Source organism: Capra hircus, chromosome 10 (assembly GCF_001704415.2).
Source record: "Capra hircus breed San Clemente chromosome 10, ASM170441v1, whole genome shotgun sequence".
NCBI lineage: Eukaryota > Metazoa > Chordata > Mammalia > Artiodactyla > Bovidae > Capra > Capra hircus.
In genome coordinates, this window is record NC_030817.1 from 82648272 (window position 1) to 82666912 (window position 18641).

An 18641-nucleotide genomic window follows, 5' to 3' on the forward strand; every position below is an offset into this window, starting at 1 on the left:
ATACATTTGTCTTTTTCTTTCTGACTTACTTCACTTTGTACAACAGTTTCTAGGTCCACTCATGGCACAAAAACAGAAATATAGACCAATGGGACAGGATAGAAAGCCCAGAGAAAAACCCATACACGTACGGTCATCTAATCTATGATAAAGGAGGTGAGACTATGCAGTGGAAAAGACAGCCTCTTCAAGAAGAGGTGCTGGGAAAACTGGACAGCTATGTGTAAAAGAATGAAATTAGAACATTCTCCAACACCATATGCAAAAATAAACTCAAAATGGATTAAAGGCCTAAATAAGGCCAGACACTATAAAACTCTTAGAGGAAAACACAGGCAGAACACTCTTCGACATAAGTCGCAGCAGGATCTTTTTTGACCCACCTCCTAGAGTAATGAAAATAAAAACAAAAATTAGCAAATGGGATCTAACTAAACTGAAAAGATTTTGCACAGTAAAAGAAGCCATAAACAAAAAGAAAAGACAGCCCTAAAAGTGGGAGAAAATATTTGCAAACAAAGCAACTGACAAAGGATTAATCTCCAAAATATACAAATGGTTCATGTGGCTCACTATCAAAAAACAAACAACCTGACCAAAAAACGGGTGGAAGCCCTAAATAGGCATTTCTCCAAAGAAGACATAGAGATGGCCAACCAATGAAAACATGCTCATACATCCCTAATTATTAGAGAAATGCAAGTCAAAGCTACAGCGAGCTATCACCTCACACCCAATTTAAATTTCACCAAAACTCCACCCTTCACCCCAAATCCTATTACTGGATCTTTTCTTTCCATTGGAGAAATGCTGTAAACTCCCTCTGGTGTGTAGTCCCCCTCGCTGCATAAACTGACTTTGCTGGGCTGCAGTCTTGTTCCTGGTGGTCTTAGTTGATGGGGATTAAGATAATGGGATAAATACAAGATCAAGAAATTACTGCAGAGGAGGAAGGGAGCTGTGAATGTTGGTGAGTATAAAAGCTAGCTAACTAAGCTTGCAAGCTCCAAAAGCACTTTTTTCTTCTGAAATCCTTAGATCTGAGAATGACTTTCCAATGACATTTGTATAAGTGTTCCATGACGACCTTGCCTTGTGCGTCAACTTGTAAATCCTGAACTAGGTGAGTGTATTCTCTGATTATTAATGAATGTCCTGTGCAGGAAAGGGTTAACTCAGCAGGCTTGGGTTGCTCAGACCCTGCACATTCCAAGGAAAGACCTGTGTCCGGGACTGGCCCTTGACTGAGGCTGGAGATAATTAACCTCAGAGCCCCTGGAATACTCTGCTGATGAGAGTTATTCTATGCTGGACATCTTGGGTTGCTCTGTATCCTTTTGGCAATCTGGTCTATGGCAACAATGTGATTTATATGAATGCCTGTTTTTGCATGCCTTAAGTCATAGTTTGACCTCTGGAGTGCTAGAGGCTGAATAGCTAATGTGGGAGATGCATGTCTGCATGATTGAACCCCAATAAACCCCTTGGAAATCAAAGCTGGAGTGAGCTTCTCTGGTTGGCAATACTAGGCTTATCTATAACATTGCTGGCTTAATCAAATGTAGCCCTGTGTCACTCTATTGGGCCCTAGGGGACACCTGGAGGCTGGCACTTGGCTTGGTGTCTCCTGGACTTTGTCACATGTGCTTTTCCCTTTGCTGATGCTAATTTGTAGCTTTTCACTGTAATAAATCATAACCATGAGCACAGCAGCTTTTCTGAGTTTTCCAGGTCCTTCCAGTGGATCATCAGGTCTTGGGGACCCCCTAACACAGAATCCACAGCGAGCCATCCTGCAATCAGGCTCAAGGAGAGAAGGGCTTGCTGCATGCCTGGGGCCCACCTGTATGTTCCCCACTCCCGCCTGGGGGTCTGCAGAGGCCTTCCTAGCCCTCACATGCGCTTACCTTTCCCGCAGGTTGTCGAGCACTCTGTGGTCCCCAGCTGCTTCCAGTTGTGATCCCGGCTCTGCCGAGGGGGCTGCGGAGCTGGTGGCACCACACTGTCTGGCCGGTGGAGAGAGAATCTGTCTGGCTGCCTGACCGGGAAGGTCTGTGCTGATTCCAACGTGAACATTTCAGGTGTCCCGCTGCGCGCGTCTGCCTTCTCCTGGTCCCCCTCTTTCTCTTTTCCCTCCTGCTGGCTCCTCCCTTCTGGTACCAGCTGGCCATTGACGGGCTCCCCTAGGAGAGGCGAGTGCACACACCACAGAAGATGGTGTGTATGGTGAGTTGTCAAGAGGAAATGATCCAGCATTAGAAATCAGGTAGCGTGAGATCATTTCTAACTCAAAGCACATGTGTCTAAAATAAGTAGACGTTAATTTCCCTAATATTAAAATATTATTAAAAATGAATGAGGAAAAGATGAACATCACAGAAGGGAAAGTGAGCAAGGACCCAGGAGAGGCAATTTCTTTTCTTTTCATGCAAAAAGAACTGCTGGTCGCTTCAGTCATGTCCAACTCTGTGCGACCCCATAGATGGCAGCCCACCAGGCTCCCCCATCCCTGGGATTCTCCAGGCAAGAACACTGGAGTGGATTGCCATTTCCTCCTCCAAAGCATAAAAGTGAAAAGTGAAAGTGAAGTCGCTCAGTCGTGTCTGACTCTTAGCGACCCCATGAACTGCAGCCCATCAGGCTCCTCTGTCTATGGGATTTTCCAGGCAAGAGTACTGGAGTGAACTACACACAACCAAAAGCCATACAACAGTGCTCAGCTTCATTTCTAATTAAAGAACTACACGAGAAAGCAACAACAGCAATTCTATTTATCTAACAATAAAGATGAGAAACTCTGGAAACCTTTAAATCCCTAAACCCCTCATTGCAGGTGCTGTAAAATGCACTTTCTCACACTCGGTGAGCCTGCAAATAGATGCAAAGCTTTGGAGAGCAACTTGGCAAGATATCTCTTGACCTAGCCGTTCAATTTCTAGGACAATTGTCATGCAAATATTCCCATTCTTTTACATAGAGCTGCATGTACAAGTATGGTTACTAATTTGAAACACCAAACCAGTAGAATGAATTTAAATGTCCACCAGTGCGTGCACATGTGCTAAGTTGCTTCAGTTGTGTCCAACTGTTTGCGATCCTATTGTAGCCCACCAGGCGCCTCTGTCCTTGGGATTCTCCAGGCGAGAATCTGGAGTGAGTTGCCAGGCCATCCTCCAGGGGATCTTCCTGACCCAGTGGTACTAGTTAAAAGAAATTATACTACAGCCATGAATGAAATCCTATGTAATTTTTAAGAAAAGAATGAAGCAAATACACGTCATGACTGACAGGTTGTTTGGTGAAAGAATAAAGCATGACAGAATTCAGTTTGTATACACATACGCAGATGTGGCAGGACACTTTTTGAGAGATTAATTTGTGTTTTGTTCTTTATCTCTGTTTCTCCTCCTCCTCTCCCAGTCCAAGTGGCTAAATTCTTAGATTTTCTTGCCTGAGATTTTTGCAGGAGAGAAGGCAAAAGCTACTAGAAGTCAACAGCTCTTCTTTCCCATAGCAAAAACCTGAGCTTCCAGTAAGGATAGCAGGTTCCAGAAGAGCTGGCCCAGGGGAAGGAGGAGAAAAAAGTGGAGAGCACTTTCTAAGAGAGAGAGAGAGAGTCAGAGAGAGATGGAGAAGCAGGCGTCTGAGGCCTTGCATTTCCTGAGCACCACAGACCTGCCAGGCAGGAAACTTTCCTCATATCTACGGCGTGTGGGGGAGCCTCTAGATTGATTAGGACGAAATTTTCTACCAGTTTCAAGGAAGTTTCAAATTCAGGTTAGTTTTATGTTGACTTAAAGAAAAGACTGGCATGTGATGTCCCTGGTATACTTAGATGGTAGACAAAAATTCACATCGGCTTGAACATGTTTGGACATGCACAAAGAGGGCTGGACAGAGTCCCTCCAAATTGTTAAGAGAGATTGCGTCTGGGAAGCTGGGCAAGGTATGAGACTGGGAATACTACGTTTTTGTTTTTGTTTTTTAATAAATAGACAATATATATATGTGTGTGTGTGTGTGTATACACACATATAGGTATATATGCCCAACTATATACCTATAGTTGCCATGCCCTCCTCCAGGGGATCTTCCCAACCTAGGAAGACACGGGTTCAATCCCTGGGTTGGGAAGAATCCCCATGGACAGAGCAGCCTGGCAGGCTACAGTCCATAGGGTTGCAAAGAGTTGGACATGACTGAGCACACACGTATTGTACACATATAGAACCTGCCTGCCAATGCAGGAGACGGAGGAGACACGAATTCAGTCCCTGGGTCGGGAAGATCCCTGGAGCAGGGCATGGCAACTCACTCCACCATTCTTGCCTGGAGAATCCCATGGACAGAGGAGCCTGGCAGGCTGCAGTCCATAGCGTTGCAAAGAGTTGGACACGGTGACTAGGCACAGCATGGCAAGCAGTTTCAGGTTTACAGCAAAACTGAGTAGGAAGTGCAGAGAGTTCCCTTCTTTCTCCTGCCCACCCCCCAGCCTCGCCCGTCAACATCCCACATCAGAGTGGTACACTTTTTAAAACTGATGAAACTGCACTCGACATATCCAAAGTCCACGGGATACATTGGGGTTCACTCTTGGTGTTCTACATTTTGTGGGTTTTGACAAATGTGCGACATCTGTCAGCCTCTGCAGTATCACACAGAATAGTTTTGCTGCCCTAAACTCCTCTGCCTATTCATCCCTCCCTCCCTTGTAACCCCTGGAAACCACTGATCTGTTTACTGTTTACAGTTACAGCTTTTGCAGACAGTCATCCATACGTGCTTGGAACCACACAGTATGCAGACTCTTCAGACTGGCTTCCTTCACTTGGTAACGTGCAGCTAAGGTTCATGCATGTCTTTTCCTGGCTTGATAGCTCATTTCTTTTTAGCACTGGATACTATTCCGTCGTCTGGATGTGTCACAGTCCTTTTATCCAAATTCACTTACTGAAAGACATCTTGGTTGCCTTCAGGTCTTGGCAATTGTGGAGCAGTTGCATTTTACTTTACATATTTCTATTTTGATTGAATAGTGTTCAAGCATTCATTAGTTTAATACCAAATAAGGAGGCAAATTCTAGGGTTACTATAAAATGCAGTTAAAACTTAGAGCTTTCTCTCCTCTTTCATCAGCACTTTCTTATTTAGTTGGTTACTTAGAATACTTCATGGTTTGAAATACTATATGCAAATTAAACTAATAGAATCAAGACCAGTAAATTGGTATAAATAAGACTGTGCAAACGTTATCAGATAAAACCTTTTAAGATCGTTTATGTGTCTTATATGCCCTGGGCACTGTGCTAGGATGGACACCTAATTCTTTCACTACCTTTCCCCTCCTAAATAAAGCCTTTGAATGCACATTTTCCTCCTTTCTATTCTGTGGATTGTGAATGTGCTCAGAGAAGTTGCTCTCTTGCATGAAGATGCACAGCAAAAAAGAGGTAGAGTTGAATTCAAGCTCTGGCCTCCTGTCCCTGTTGATATGGAGGATGAAGCCTGCTCCAGCTTGCCTCTCCTCATCAGTGTTTTATGGCTGAGCCCTTCTAGCCTGCTCTGTCCCAGGCAGCTGATCCCAGGACCACATGCTACCCATAAACTGAGACCCATTAGGCTTGCTATCAATCACCATCATCCTATATGATTTCAAACAGTCTATCCAGTTGCCCCTATAAGTCAGTATCAGTAATCTCAATATTTTGCCACTGAACTTGGTTTCTCAGGCTGTATATTGCTCCTGGAAATGGCTTAAAAATTCTTTCAGGCTGAGTGTGCTGACTTGGAGTTTGGACAACACATGTACCCCCCATGCCAGGCAAACACCAGGCTGTTGTCCCCAGGAAGCCCAGGTGACTCCTCCTCCATCTGGGACAGATGACCTGGTTATCCAATCAACAGCCAAGGGAAGGATGGATGGATGGGGTCTCATGTCTGTCCCCTCACTTCCTAGGACAGATGTTGGACCAAGTCACCTCTAGACAGTATAACAAGCACAGGGGCTAGTGACCCAGGCTGGCCTGAGGTCCAGGATGTAACTCAGTCTCTCTAAGCTTCTATTTCCTTACTCTTAAAATGGGGCTAATAATAGTTCCTTCCTCTGAGTATACTTGTGAGAATTGATGAGTTAGTCTATATGAAGGGCTCAGCAGTGTCTGGCACATAGTGAGGACTCAGTCTGTGTGAGCAATTATTATGAATATTTCTGCAGACCTTTCTGTTTGAAAGACAGAAAAGACAGTCTCCATTTGGGTGGCAGGCTCCATCACCATTTGGTGAAGAAGTATCAGCCAGGAGCTGTGACATGTTCAGCAACAGCCAAGCAGAGCTGCCAGCTCTGTCTTTCAGCAGAGTCCACTGGGAAGAGGTCAGTTGTTAGATGCGGACCCATGATGCTTTTCTTATAGGTCAAAGCTGTGTCAGTGGAAGCCGAAGGCGACCAAGAGAAAAGGCATGTGGTAAAGAGAACAATGGCCCACTGAAGGTGTCTGGGTCCTAATCCCTGGAACTGGGATGTGTTTGTTTAATGTGGCAAAAGGGACTTTGCAGATATAATTAATCTATCCTGGGTTTTGAGGTGGAGAGATTTATCTGGCTGAGCTCAATGTAACCAGAAGGGTCCTTATAAGAAAGAGGGAGGAGGGTGAGCGTCAGAGAAGATGTGACGGCAGAAGACAGTCAGAGGCAGAGAGAGATCTAAAGGTGTTGCTTGGCTGGCTCTGAAGATGGAAGAAGGGGCCACGATCCAAGGAACTAAAGTGGCCTCTTGAATTTGAAAAAGGCAAGGAAATCAGTTCTTTCTCAGAGCTTGCAGAGGATGCATAGCTCACCAACACCTGGATTTCTGCCCAGCAAAACCCATTTTGGAATTTTGACCTCCAGAACTATAGGATGGTAAATTTGTTATTGTTTTATGCTCCTCAGTTTGAGGTCACTTGTTGCAGCAGCAACAGGAATCTAATAGATAAGACAATTCAAGATGTTGAACTGAAAGGCAGGCTGAGAATGTTCACTTTGGTTTTTCTTTTCAGTTTAAAAAAATGTGATTGATTTTATTTTTGGCTGCACTAGGTCTCTGTCGCTGTGCGGGCTCCTCTCCAGCTGCAGTGTGCAGGCTTCTCAACGCGATAGCTTCTCTTGTTGCGGTTCCTGGGCGTCACAGCACAGGCTCAGCAGTTGTGGTGCATGGGTTCCATTGCTCCGTGACACGTGGGATCTTCCTGGATCAGGGATCAAACTGCAGTGGCAGGTGGATTCTTAGCTACCTACCACCGGGGAAGTTCTGTTCACTTCACGTTTAAATCAAGTGAATGAAACACTCTCAGAGAAAGTTCAGGCGAATGCTGAAGCATCCTCTGATACCAGGGCCCACTGACTCTGAAGTATGTGTCCATGAATTTTCGCTGTGTTAACTAAGAGACAGAGGGCAGATATACAAGAAGAAGAGAGAAAGGGCTTTAAAAGGAAATGATCTGGAATGATTGGCAGCAAAACAAGAAGTCTTACCTGGCCTCCTGTGAGGTGGCACCTGTGGGCTGATGGCGTTGTTCCCCATGATAACGTACTCGTAGTGGACTCCTGGGTTAGGCTGCTGGTGTATCATCTGACAACACAGAGGTCAATGTCACCGCACTGGTACACAAGCACATCCCTTTCCGGCTGACTCTGGGCTCAGTGGGGTAAGTGGCATTAGCTATACATAAGTGGATTGATTTACATCTAATAATAACAGTGGGCCAGTGACAGACTAAATGAAAGCTATTTTCAGATGGCTTTTTGCTATTTGCTTTTGAAGAATGAGGAACACAGTCTTTGAGAGATTCGGAAGAAAACTAGGCTGAAAGTCAAGATTTTATAAGTTCCAAATGGAAAGACGGGAGCAAGGGTAGCGAACCTTTCTGTTGGCTCCCCACCGTCTTCTCCACGACTTAGATTTTGGGCACAGACCTCCAAATGTCCAAGAGACACTTAGGTTTACACCGCAGAGACACCGTTTGAACACTAGGTGGCGAGACAGAGTCGTGAAGGAAGGGCCAGACTTCAGCGGTGCCAGCAGCTCTTCTAGGCGCCTCTGAAGTCCTCCGCCTGGCCTGTGAGCCTGGCTCAGGGAGGTCTGCCCCAACCCTCTCCCTTATTGACTCTCTGGGTCCCATCCCCTCTCACCCATGGAAAGCTCCAGAGTCACAGAGAGATGGGGTGAGAAATACAGGTACGGAATAAGGAAAGTGTCTCCTGGGTCCTGTTCTCTCAAGAAACCCATGATAAAAGCTGCATAGGGCCGTGGAAGTCAGCCACGGCACTGTCTGGGACAAGAATACAAAACAAGCCAGTACGCAGTGGCAGGCTAATTCCCTCCCTATTGGCTTTGGAGCACAAAATCCTTTGTACCCATGGCTTTCCTGGTGGGAAGCAGGGTGGTGGGCTAAATAAAGCAGTTGAACAGGAATCTGAAGTGAAAACATGAGCCAGGCAAGGAGACAGGGTCGTGTTTTGATGCTTCCATCTCTACTGCTTTATGAAGGGGTTCTCCTGTTGACCAGCCGTGTCACCTGGAGCAAGTCCCTCAATCTCATAGCCTCCGATATCTTCATCTGGAGAGGCAGGAGGTTGGAATCACAGCTGATCTCTGAGGTCCTGCTAGCTAGGCGTTCTCTGAAGGTTGGAATCACAGCTGATCTCTGAGGTCCTGCTAGCTAGGCGTTCTCTGAAGGTTGGAATCACAGCTGATCTCTGAGGTCCTGCTAGCTAGGCGTTCTCTGAAGGTTGGAATCACAGCTGATCTCTGAGATCCTGCTAGCTAGGCGTTCTCTGAAGGTTGGAATCACAGCTGATCTCTGAGGTCCTGCTAGCTAGGCATTCTCTGAAGGTTGGAATCACAGCTGATCTCTGAGGTCCTGCTAGCTAGGCGTTCTCTTAGTCAGTCCTGCAAGGGCGGGCCCTGTTTGGTCCATGAGGGTATCTGCTCCGTCCATTTACGCCATCAGCCCTTACCCTTCCCTACGTGTGAAACGGGGCTTCCTGTCTATAAATCACCCAGGGGAAGGCAGACATAAGGGCCCTGGGGCCCCTCAGATCTAGGAACCACGTGGGGAGCAGAGAGCCCCTGAGGGACACGGTGGCGTGACCACAGGTCCCCGCGATCCATTCCTAATTCCCTCACTTCTCTTTTCACCCAATCTGACACTCATTCTGGGCCTGGAAATCCTTCCCCACTCTTCTGTGCTTCTATGTGAATGTTCTCCAGTGCAAGCCTTGTCCCATTTAAGAAATTATTATTGGCCACCACATCCCAGACCACCCACAGTCGGCCTTTAACAACCTGAGTTTTTACCCCTGATGCCATTTGAAACTTACCCAGAGTCCAACAACCACTGGACAGTCTATTAAAAAATATTCAGGATGAGTTATAACAATGCTTCCTTTGTTGTTTCTAGTCCATGAGCCACTAGGCCCAAAGGGAATGAACATGTAACTGTATAGTTGGACAAGTAATATTTATAAAACTCAAACTCAGCAATTATCAGGTGCACCAGTGTGACCCTGGAGATGGTGAGAGAATATATATCGATGGGTGAGCTCATTCCTTTTAATCAAAACTTCGATTTTGAGCTTTTATTTCCGGTCCCCCTTTATTTCCACATCTTTTTTAAGAAGCTTGGATTCTAGTGGTTTCTTATAAAAATAAAGACCATTTTTTAACTCTGGGGCAACTTAATACTTTTAGTTTCTTGTAAAAGAAATCAAAGTGCTGTCTTCTGGGAAGCAGGGAACTTCTAGTAAATCTCTATATTGTTACTCCAAGCTTTACTGTGTCATGCGGAGGACTCTGGAGTTCTTGTTTCTTCACTTGCTTTAATCGAATTTGAAGAGGGCTGGGAACTGTGAGTGGTCTTGTCTTGCTTTAGGCATTTGCTTTCTTTTGCCATAAAAAGAAAACACACCAAATTAGCATAGGAGGAAAGTGCCTGGAGGAGATCCAGTGCTCATGAAATAAAGGATATGTTTTGCCTCTGATTTGATTCAACAAGTAAAATTGGTTTTACTGGGTCAGTAAATGCTGAGGCATCTGGGAGAGTTTATGGTTTCTATGAGCTAGGTACATTTGGAGGTGAGTGGCAAAGATGCGCGCCAAGCATGTAAGGGCACCCCAGAAGGCGCCACTCAAATGATCTTATTGAGCCAGGGCAACGTTTGTTTAATTTTTCTAAGTGTGGTCCTGAGAAGCAAGAAGATACAAAGGCAGTAGTTCAAACTCACATAGACATCCAAGATCTCATTAGTGGGACCTTCGGCCAAAAAGGACTCTCCAGCAGTGCTCGAAATCTCATTTGGACGCTTGTATGTGAACATGGTCCCTCCGCCCTCGTATTTTCCAGGCCGGTCAATTGCCCAGTTCCCATTGATGATGGAGCGGCCAGAACGACTTCGCAAGGCTGTTGAGAAAAATGAGACAGTCCTCAGGTGAGCTCAGGTGTGCGCGAGAAACTGACTGACCCCTGGTTGCTGGCTTATTCATTCATCCAGCTTGTTGCTTCAACCACTATGTGCGGGGCCCTGGCCTAGGCCTTGCAGGATGAGGCATCTAGATCACACTTTGGGCCTCATCACTCCTTCAACTGACTTCAACCCCTTCTACCTCTTGGACTTAGTCTGGAAAGGAAGGGTGGGAGAGGTTAGGAGAGAAGGACGTGGAAAATGCGAGAAAGGAGAAACTTAGAGGTGGAAGACAAAAGGAAGGGGCAACAGAAACTGTATTCTAATCCCATCATCTGAAGGTGAGAGGTTGCACATGGGCAGCTCATGAGCTGATTTTGGCTCACAAATGAGCTTAATTTGGCCATTGTAGTGTTTTTATTTTTAAAAAGTTGAACCCAAATTTAAGAATTGGGAGATTTCCCATAAAAGGTTTAGAGTAAAACAAGAAGACATGCTAACCCTTGGCTCCACGTTCTGTCACGGCAGCAATCACGGAGCTGGGAGGACCACCTCTGTTAGACAGGGCCTGCTTGCTCTGACGGCCCGACTCCCCACTGCTCCTAATACTCCCCGACACCGAAGCGAAGTCTCAGTTTCTTACCCACTGACTCATGAATATAGATTATGTGTCATGCTTGAATTATTTTTTCTTACTGAATAGAATTTTTCTTACAGTTCTTCCTACCTGTATGTCTACTAAAAGCGGCAAAACCAAAGATGGGCTAGGAGGGTCATATGACTTTCTCCTACCTGGTCACCTTCATTCATGTATATTCCCTGACTTCTGCAGCCTTCTAAGGGTGGGCGCTGGGAGCCACTCCCACACGCACCGTCAGAATGGATCCTCACAACGCTAAGCAGATGTGCAGCTTCATTTTCCAGAGCACGTCTGAGAGGGAACTTGTTCAAGTTCAGAGATGGGTGGCAGAACTATGACTTGGAGTGCACGCTCAGGAGGGAGGTAAGAATGGAGAAGAGGGGCAAGGAGCAAGATCCTATAGTTACTGAGAGAAGAAAGGACACATTTTCCTCCCTCACACATTTGGTACCTGGACACCACCCCTCTCCCCCAGGCCAAAAGAAAATTGGATTTAAAGGAGATACTATTCTTCTTTTTAAAAAAATATTTATTTTCTTTTTTGACTGTGTTGGGTCTTAGCTGTGGCACACAAGATCTTCTGTTGTGGCACGTGGCTCAGGCTGACCCATGAAATGTGGGATCTTTAGTTCCCTGCCCAGGGATCAAACCCACGTCCCCTGCATTGCAAGGCAGATTCTTAGACACTGAAACACAAGGGAAGCCCCAAAGGAGCTCTTGCTCTAAGCGACATGGTCAACAGTAGGCCTGTGGTGGCACTGGTTCTGTGTATTTCCAATTTACAGTTACTAAACTTAATATTTTTTTACAATGTATTATGAAAAAATTTACACATGAACAAAAAGAGTGAGAAAGGTATCAGAAGCCTCCATGTACCCATCCCATCACCCAGCTTCAATAGTGATCAACTCCTGCCTTAGCTTGTTTTGCTTTGCCAGTTCCAGACATTATCATTTTTCAGTGGTGGTGGTGGTTGTGTCCAACTCTTGTGACCCCATGGATTGTAGCCTGCCAGGCTCTTCTGTCCATGGGATTCTCCAGGCAAGAATACTGGAAAGGGCTTGTCATTTCCTTCTCCAGAGACATTTTTTAGTAGATCTCACTGAAGTATAAAGACTCTTTGTTTCTTAAAGCCAGTTGTAGCAGTGTTTTCTACAATGGGCCTTCCCAGGCCTGCAGAGTCAGAAGCTGCTTGCAGGAGTGGAAGAACCCCCAAGGCTGAGGTGACCCGTGCCCCCCACCCCCCAAAGATGCTATCCCTGGCTGGCTCATTGCCATGGCTCCTGGGAGACCACAGCTGTGGAACATCGAATACCAAGTTAGAAAATCACTTCAGCTTACTGATTGGCAAGGAAGAGTCAAGAGTTGAGACTGAGGATGAATAGGTTTCGGCTGTTTTCTCTCAAAACCATAGTTCTTGAGAGTGGCCCATATAGGGTCTCTGTGTTCTCATTTCCCATTCACTTCTCAGTCATCTCCAGTCTGGCTCTTGTTCCCATTATTTCACTGAAACAATCCAAATGAATGTCGCCAGGACCTCCATGTTATCAAATCCAGTGGGCATTTTCAGCCTTCTTCTTATTGGACGTCTTGGCAGCATCTGGCACTACTGGCTGCTCCATCCTATTTGAGGTCTTCTTTCTCTGGTTTCTGGGACATCTCACTCAACTGGCTCTCCTCCTGCTCTTGGGCTGTGCATCTGTTCTTTCTTTTTTCTCATCCTTGTCTACTTGGCCATTGAATGTTAGTGTTCCTTAAGGCTTCAGAGTTGGCCTGATTTGGGTGTTGTACTCCTTTCATGGGCAATTGCATCTATGCCCATGGATTCAATTACTATAGTCCAGTGACTTTGATATTTATGTCTCCAATTCAGTATTTTCCTCTGGTCCTAAGCTTGTGGGATTTTAGTTCCCTGACCAGGGATCAAACCTAGGCCCTCAGCAGTGAGAGTATGGAGTCCTAACCACTGGGCCTCAAACCTGTATATCTAATTACCTATTTGACAACATCCCTCAGATGTGTAGGTCTGAGCTTGTTCTCGACCTCTTCCAGTATTTCTTTTTTAACTGAAGTAGAGTTGATTTACATTATTAGGTTAATCTCAGGTTTCACTGCATAATGACTCAGTATTTTTACAGAATATACTCCCTTTCCACTTCCCCTTGGTAACCACTAGTTTGCTTTCTATATCTGTGAGTCCGTTTTTGTTTTGCATAGACATTCATTTATATTAGGGGTTCCCTGGTGGCTCAGAGGGTAAAGCGTCTGTCTGCAATGCAGGAGACCCAGGCTCGATCCCTGGGTTGGGAAGATCCCCTGGAGAAGGAAATGGCAGCCCACTCCAGTACCCTTGCCTGGAGAATCCCATGGACGGAGGAGCCTGGTAGGCTACAGTCCATGGGGTCGCAAAGAGTCGGACACGACTGAGCGACGTCACTTTCTTTCTCTTTCATTTATATTATTTGTTAGACTCCACATATAAGTGATATCATATAGTGGTTTTCTCTGACTTATTTCACTAAGCGTAATATTCTCTAGGTCCATTCATGTTGCTGCAGATGGAAGAATTTCGTTCTTTTTATGGCCAAGTAACCTTCCTTGGTGACTCAGTGGTGAAGAATCCACCAGCCAATGCAAGAGAGGCAGGTTTGATCCCTGGGTCAGGAAGATCCCCCGGAGAAGGAAATGGCAACCCACTCCAGTATTCTTGCCTGGAAAATCCTGTGGACAGAGGAGCCTGGCAGGCTACAGTCCATGGGGTCACAAAAGGGTCGAATACAACTTAGCAAGTAAACAACAACAACTGTTATCCATGCATCCCACACTGTTGGTGGGAGTGTAAGCTGATTCAACCTTGGAAGGCAGTTTGTTTACTAACTATTCTCAGGTCAAGGACATGGGGTTAAATGCCCCTCCTCCCCTTTCTCCCCCCTCCCTCCCCACAATGGGTTTAAATGCCCATACTCTTGACCTGAGAATTATTCTTCTAGGAAACTACTTGATGGATATCCTTCTGTAAGTATACAAAAGTGTTTTTTAAATAAGGATATTCTCTGCAGATTTGTTTTAAACTGAGAAAAACTAAAACCAACCTAAATATGCATTAATAGAGGATTACTTAAGTAAATTGTCATCTTGGGTAACCATGCAATGGAATATCACATGGTCCTAAAAACAATGAGGCAGGTCTGTGGGTGTGAAATGAACTCTGTGATACATTTTAAAATGAAACAAAAATACAAAACAGTCCATTTGCTATGGTCTCATTTGTTATACACTTTAAAATAAAAATATACACATTAAAAATCATGTAGGCACACACATAAACATTTTAGGGCAAGACAGTCCTAAAACAATTAACATTTGGGGAAAGGAATGGGGGTTTAGGTTGGCATGGGAGATAAGAAGGGAGACATTTATTTCCCACTTTATATCCTTTTACTACCATTTAAAATTTGTTTTACCACATGCATGTATTATTTTCTTTAAAGCTTAAAAATTTTTAAATAATATAAAGGACATGGTATAAGCAGAAATGAAATATTTTCCCCTTTCACACCTTCTCCTTAAAATCCAATTTGGGGCATCAAAAGCTCAGAATTGAGGTAGGTTCTGGCTAAGATTTTATTGCTTTTAATGGCAGTATTATAGAAGAAGTTATTATCTGGAAACCAAAAAGTCCATTAAAGAACCATTTGAAGTATGGCAAAGAGCCCCCTAGGAAATTAAACACTGGGACCCTGAATCTTTTTTACCATCTACTACTATTATCATGGAAAAAGCAAGACAGTTCCAGAAAAACATCTATTTCTGCTTTATTGACTATGCCAAAGCCTTTGACTGTGTGGATCACAACAAACTGTGGAAAATTCTGAAAGAGATGGGAATACCAGACCACCTGACCTGCCTCTTGAGAAACCTATATGCAGGTTAGGAAGCAACAGTTAGAACTGGACATGGAACAACAGACTGGTTCCAGATAGGAAAAGGAGTACATCAAGGCTGTATATTGTCACTCTGCTTATTTAACTTCTATGCAGAGTACATCATGAGAAACGCTGGACTGGAAGAAGCACAAGCTGGAATCAAGATTGCCAGGAGAAATATCAATAACCTCAGATATGCAGATGACACCACCCTTATGGCAGAAAGTGAAGAGGAACTAAAAAGCCTCTTGATGAAAGTGAAAGAGGAGGGTGAAAAAGTTGGCTTAAAGCTCAACATTCAGAAAACAAAGATCATGGCATCTGGTCCCATCACTTCATGGGAAATAGATGGGGAAACAGTGGAAACAGTGTCAGACTTTGTTTCTGGGGGCTCTAAAATCACTGCAGATGGTGACTGCAGCCATGAAATTAAAAGACACTTACTCCTTGGAAGAAAAGCTATGACCAACTTAGATAGCACATTGAAAAGCAGAGACATTACTTTGCCAACAAAGGTCCATCTAGTCAAGGCTATGGTTTTTCCAGTGGTCATGTATGGATGTGAGAGTTGGACTGTGACGAAAGCTGAGTGCCGAAGAACTGATGCTTTTGAACTGTGGTGTTGGAGAAGACTCTTGAGAGTCCCTCAGACTGCAAGGAGATCCAACCAGTCCATTCTAAAGGAGATCAGCCCTGGGTGTTCTTTGGAAGGAATGATGCTAAAGCTTAAACTCCAATACTTTGGCCACCTCATGCGAAGAGTTGACTCATTGGAAAAGACTCTGATGCTGGGAGAGATTGGGGGCAGGAGGAGAAGAGATCAACCAAGGATGAGATGGCTGGAAGGCATCACCGACTTGATGGACGTAAGTTTGAGTGAACTCCGGGAGTTGGTGATGGACAAGGAGGCCTGGCGTGCTGCAGTTCACGGGGTTACAAAGAGTTGGATACGACTGAGCAACTGAACTGAACTGAACTGTTATCCATGGGGCCTTCCCTGGTGACTCAGCAGTAAAGAATCTGCTTGCCAATTCAGGAGACTTGGGTTTGATCCTTGAGTAGGTAAGATCCCCTGGAGAAGGAAATGGCAACCCATTCCAGTATTCTTGCCTGGAAAATCCCATGGATAGAAGAGACTGGTGGGCTATAGTCCTTGGGTCACAAAAGAGTCAGACACAACTTAACGACTAAATAACTGTTATCTGTGGATTCTCACTAAGGGTTTAGATGAATTTTTAACCATAGACTAGCAAAACACTTAAAAAAAAAAAAAAGCAACATCAGATTTTTTGCAAACATAGTCCTAATACGATATGCCCAGAGGTTAGCTTCTGAGACAGGTCCAAAACTAGCCCCCCATCTGGCCTTACATTTTGGAAACAGCTGCGTATACAATATCTGTACTTGTAAGCAGCTCCAGGGCTCTTAACGGTGTCCAGAACTAACTCACAAAAAAGTGCAGGTGACTCATGGCTCTTGCTAGCGCGTGTGTTCACTGAGGTCAAGATTTGGCAAAGTCTGTTTGAAAGGCAACCTCACAACTATGTCAATAGGAGGAAATCTCCACTTGTTGGACATTTGGGTTTTATTCCAGTTTACATGGTCAATGCTGGGCATATATTTTTGGCCTAAACTCTCTGTATCAACAATGCCCTTCTCCAAGTTTCATGTACAAATTGTTAATATATCCATGCCCTGCTTCTCACACACCTCATCCCACCATCTTAATGCCCACTGTTGATGACCCAAACACTGGCTCCACGATCAATTATAGCAACAGATCACTGTGATCCTCCTACTAACAAGTTCCTCGGAGCTTCTTAGTATCTCCGTAATTCTTAGAAGCTATTATGGGGGCAGCACAGCAAACTCAAGGGTAAAGAGATTGGACATCACCGGTACTGCTGCTCTGATAGAGCTGGAGGCCTGTGGTCCTGCCATTTCTGGTCTAGGAGCTTCCATAGAAGCCCACATATGGGCACCATCCCCAGTGAGTCTCAGAATATGTTACCCAAGCTAGATACCCTGAAAATGGAACACAATTACTCACTCACAAGGACCAGCTTGGAGGGGTCTGTTAATCGCATCTTCATTTTCACTAACCCCCAACTGAAACTTAGCATTCCTTCTATTATAAATATAGGCAACAGACCATAATAGCATTAGCAATACTGTGACTTCATCACTGATAGAAGTCACTCATGTATTCATATGACATTATAGATGTTATTATAGATTTCAAAATTTGGAAATATTGTTTAAAAACTCATCACTATTCTGGAATTATAGTAATTATTGGAAAACCCTCCACGACATTACCTATTTTGATGTCAAAGAAGCACATCACTATGTATATTAAAAATTATTTTTCTAAAATATTTTTATAATTTTAATTAAGTATAATTGGTTTCCTTTTTTTCCCCCGTATCTTATTTTATAGATTTAAAAACAGTATTCTGAGGTGGTATCCATAGACTGCCAAGGAGTCCAAAGCACAAAAAAGTGAAGAACATTTTGGTCTGATGATTTATGGTTTTCAAAACACAAATGAACTCACAAAATATGAATGCCAATCCTATAGGGCAAGCAGGACACATACTGTCTTTATCATACAAATGAGAAAATAGGTTCAGAGAGATTAAGTTGCTTGCTCACGGTCGCAGACTATTAGGTTAAGTTCAGGATCTGAACGTTGATGCTCTAATTCCACATTCATTGCAATGATGGCAGTATGGTCCTTGGGCCAGCAGCATTAGCATCCCCTGGAAGCTGGTAGATGTGTTGGCTCAGGGTGGCTGAATCAGAAACTTGGGTGGGGTCTCACGCCAAACTCAGGTTTAGCAAGCTGTCCAGGTGGCTGCAGCTCACTTGAAGTTGGTGAGCACTGCAGTAGACCTTCCCACCCTCATCTCTTATTTTTCAGAACTGATCAAAAGAGAAGATGTCTTCATCAAAGGAGGAATGGTTTCATGCCTTATACACCGGGTTTGCCTGGGCAACAGGGCTGACGCTGAGAGAAGGGCAGCAAAAGGGCCGTCTGGGAGTTGAAACCTATGTTCATTCCATCCTACTGTTGAAGCTCTTGTCACAATGCCCTCCTTTGAGCATTTAGGATTCTAGGAGCTGACTTTTTCCATGAATTTCAAGTTACCAGTAATCAACCCTAGAGGACGCCTATCATCAAGTGACTTTACACGCAAAGAGTAAACCATTAAAGGTTTGGATTGTGACTAACCCTTGGGGTGTGTATAACACAGTCCAATTCTACTCAACAAAAAATTAAATCAAGACACTGAGAAAACCCATGAACTGTACTGTTAGATCCTTGCATGTACAATTTTTCCCATTACTGACACGGGATGTGTATTCCAACAGAAAAGCAGTAGTTGCCAGGTAGATGATTAAGTTCTGATGCAGTTGTCGTTTCCTGAACACATGTGGAATTGGTCTGATTAAATCATCTCAGTTGCGTTAATTGCATTGGCAACTCAATTTATAGCTGTATTAAATTAAAAAGATAGGGTGTAACTTGCATATAGTAAAATACTTAAATTATAGCTTGATGACTTTTTTGTATTTGTATTGCGCCTGTGTTACTGCTACCTGGATAAAGATGCAGAACATCCCAGCTCCTGCAG

At 44.4% G+C, this 18641-nt stretch overlaps 1 protein-coding gene across 2 annotated transcripts in view; it reads right to left on the reverse strand.

Moving 5' to 3' along the window:
• THSD4 (thrombospondin type 1 domain containing 4) overlaps window positions 1-18641 on the reverse strand; it is a 665429-nt gene that overhangs the window by 27721 nt on the left and 619067 nt on the right. For both annotated transcript variants that reach the window (XM_018053563.1, XM_018053564.1), the window contains 3 exons: window positions 10261-10436; window positions 7510-7606; window positions 1908-2183 (listed from right to left, as the gene is read on the reverse strand). In XM_018053563.1, the coding sequence (XP_017909052.1) occupies window positions 1908-2183; window positions 7510-7606; window positions 10261-10436 (549 nt within the window). The remainder of the gene's footprint in view (window positions 1-1907; window positions 2184-7509; window positions 7607-10260; window positions 10437-18641) is intronic.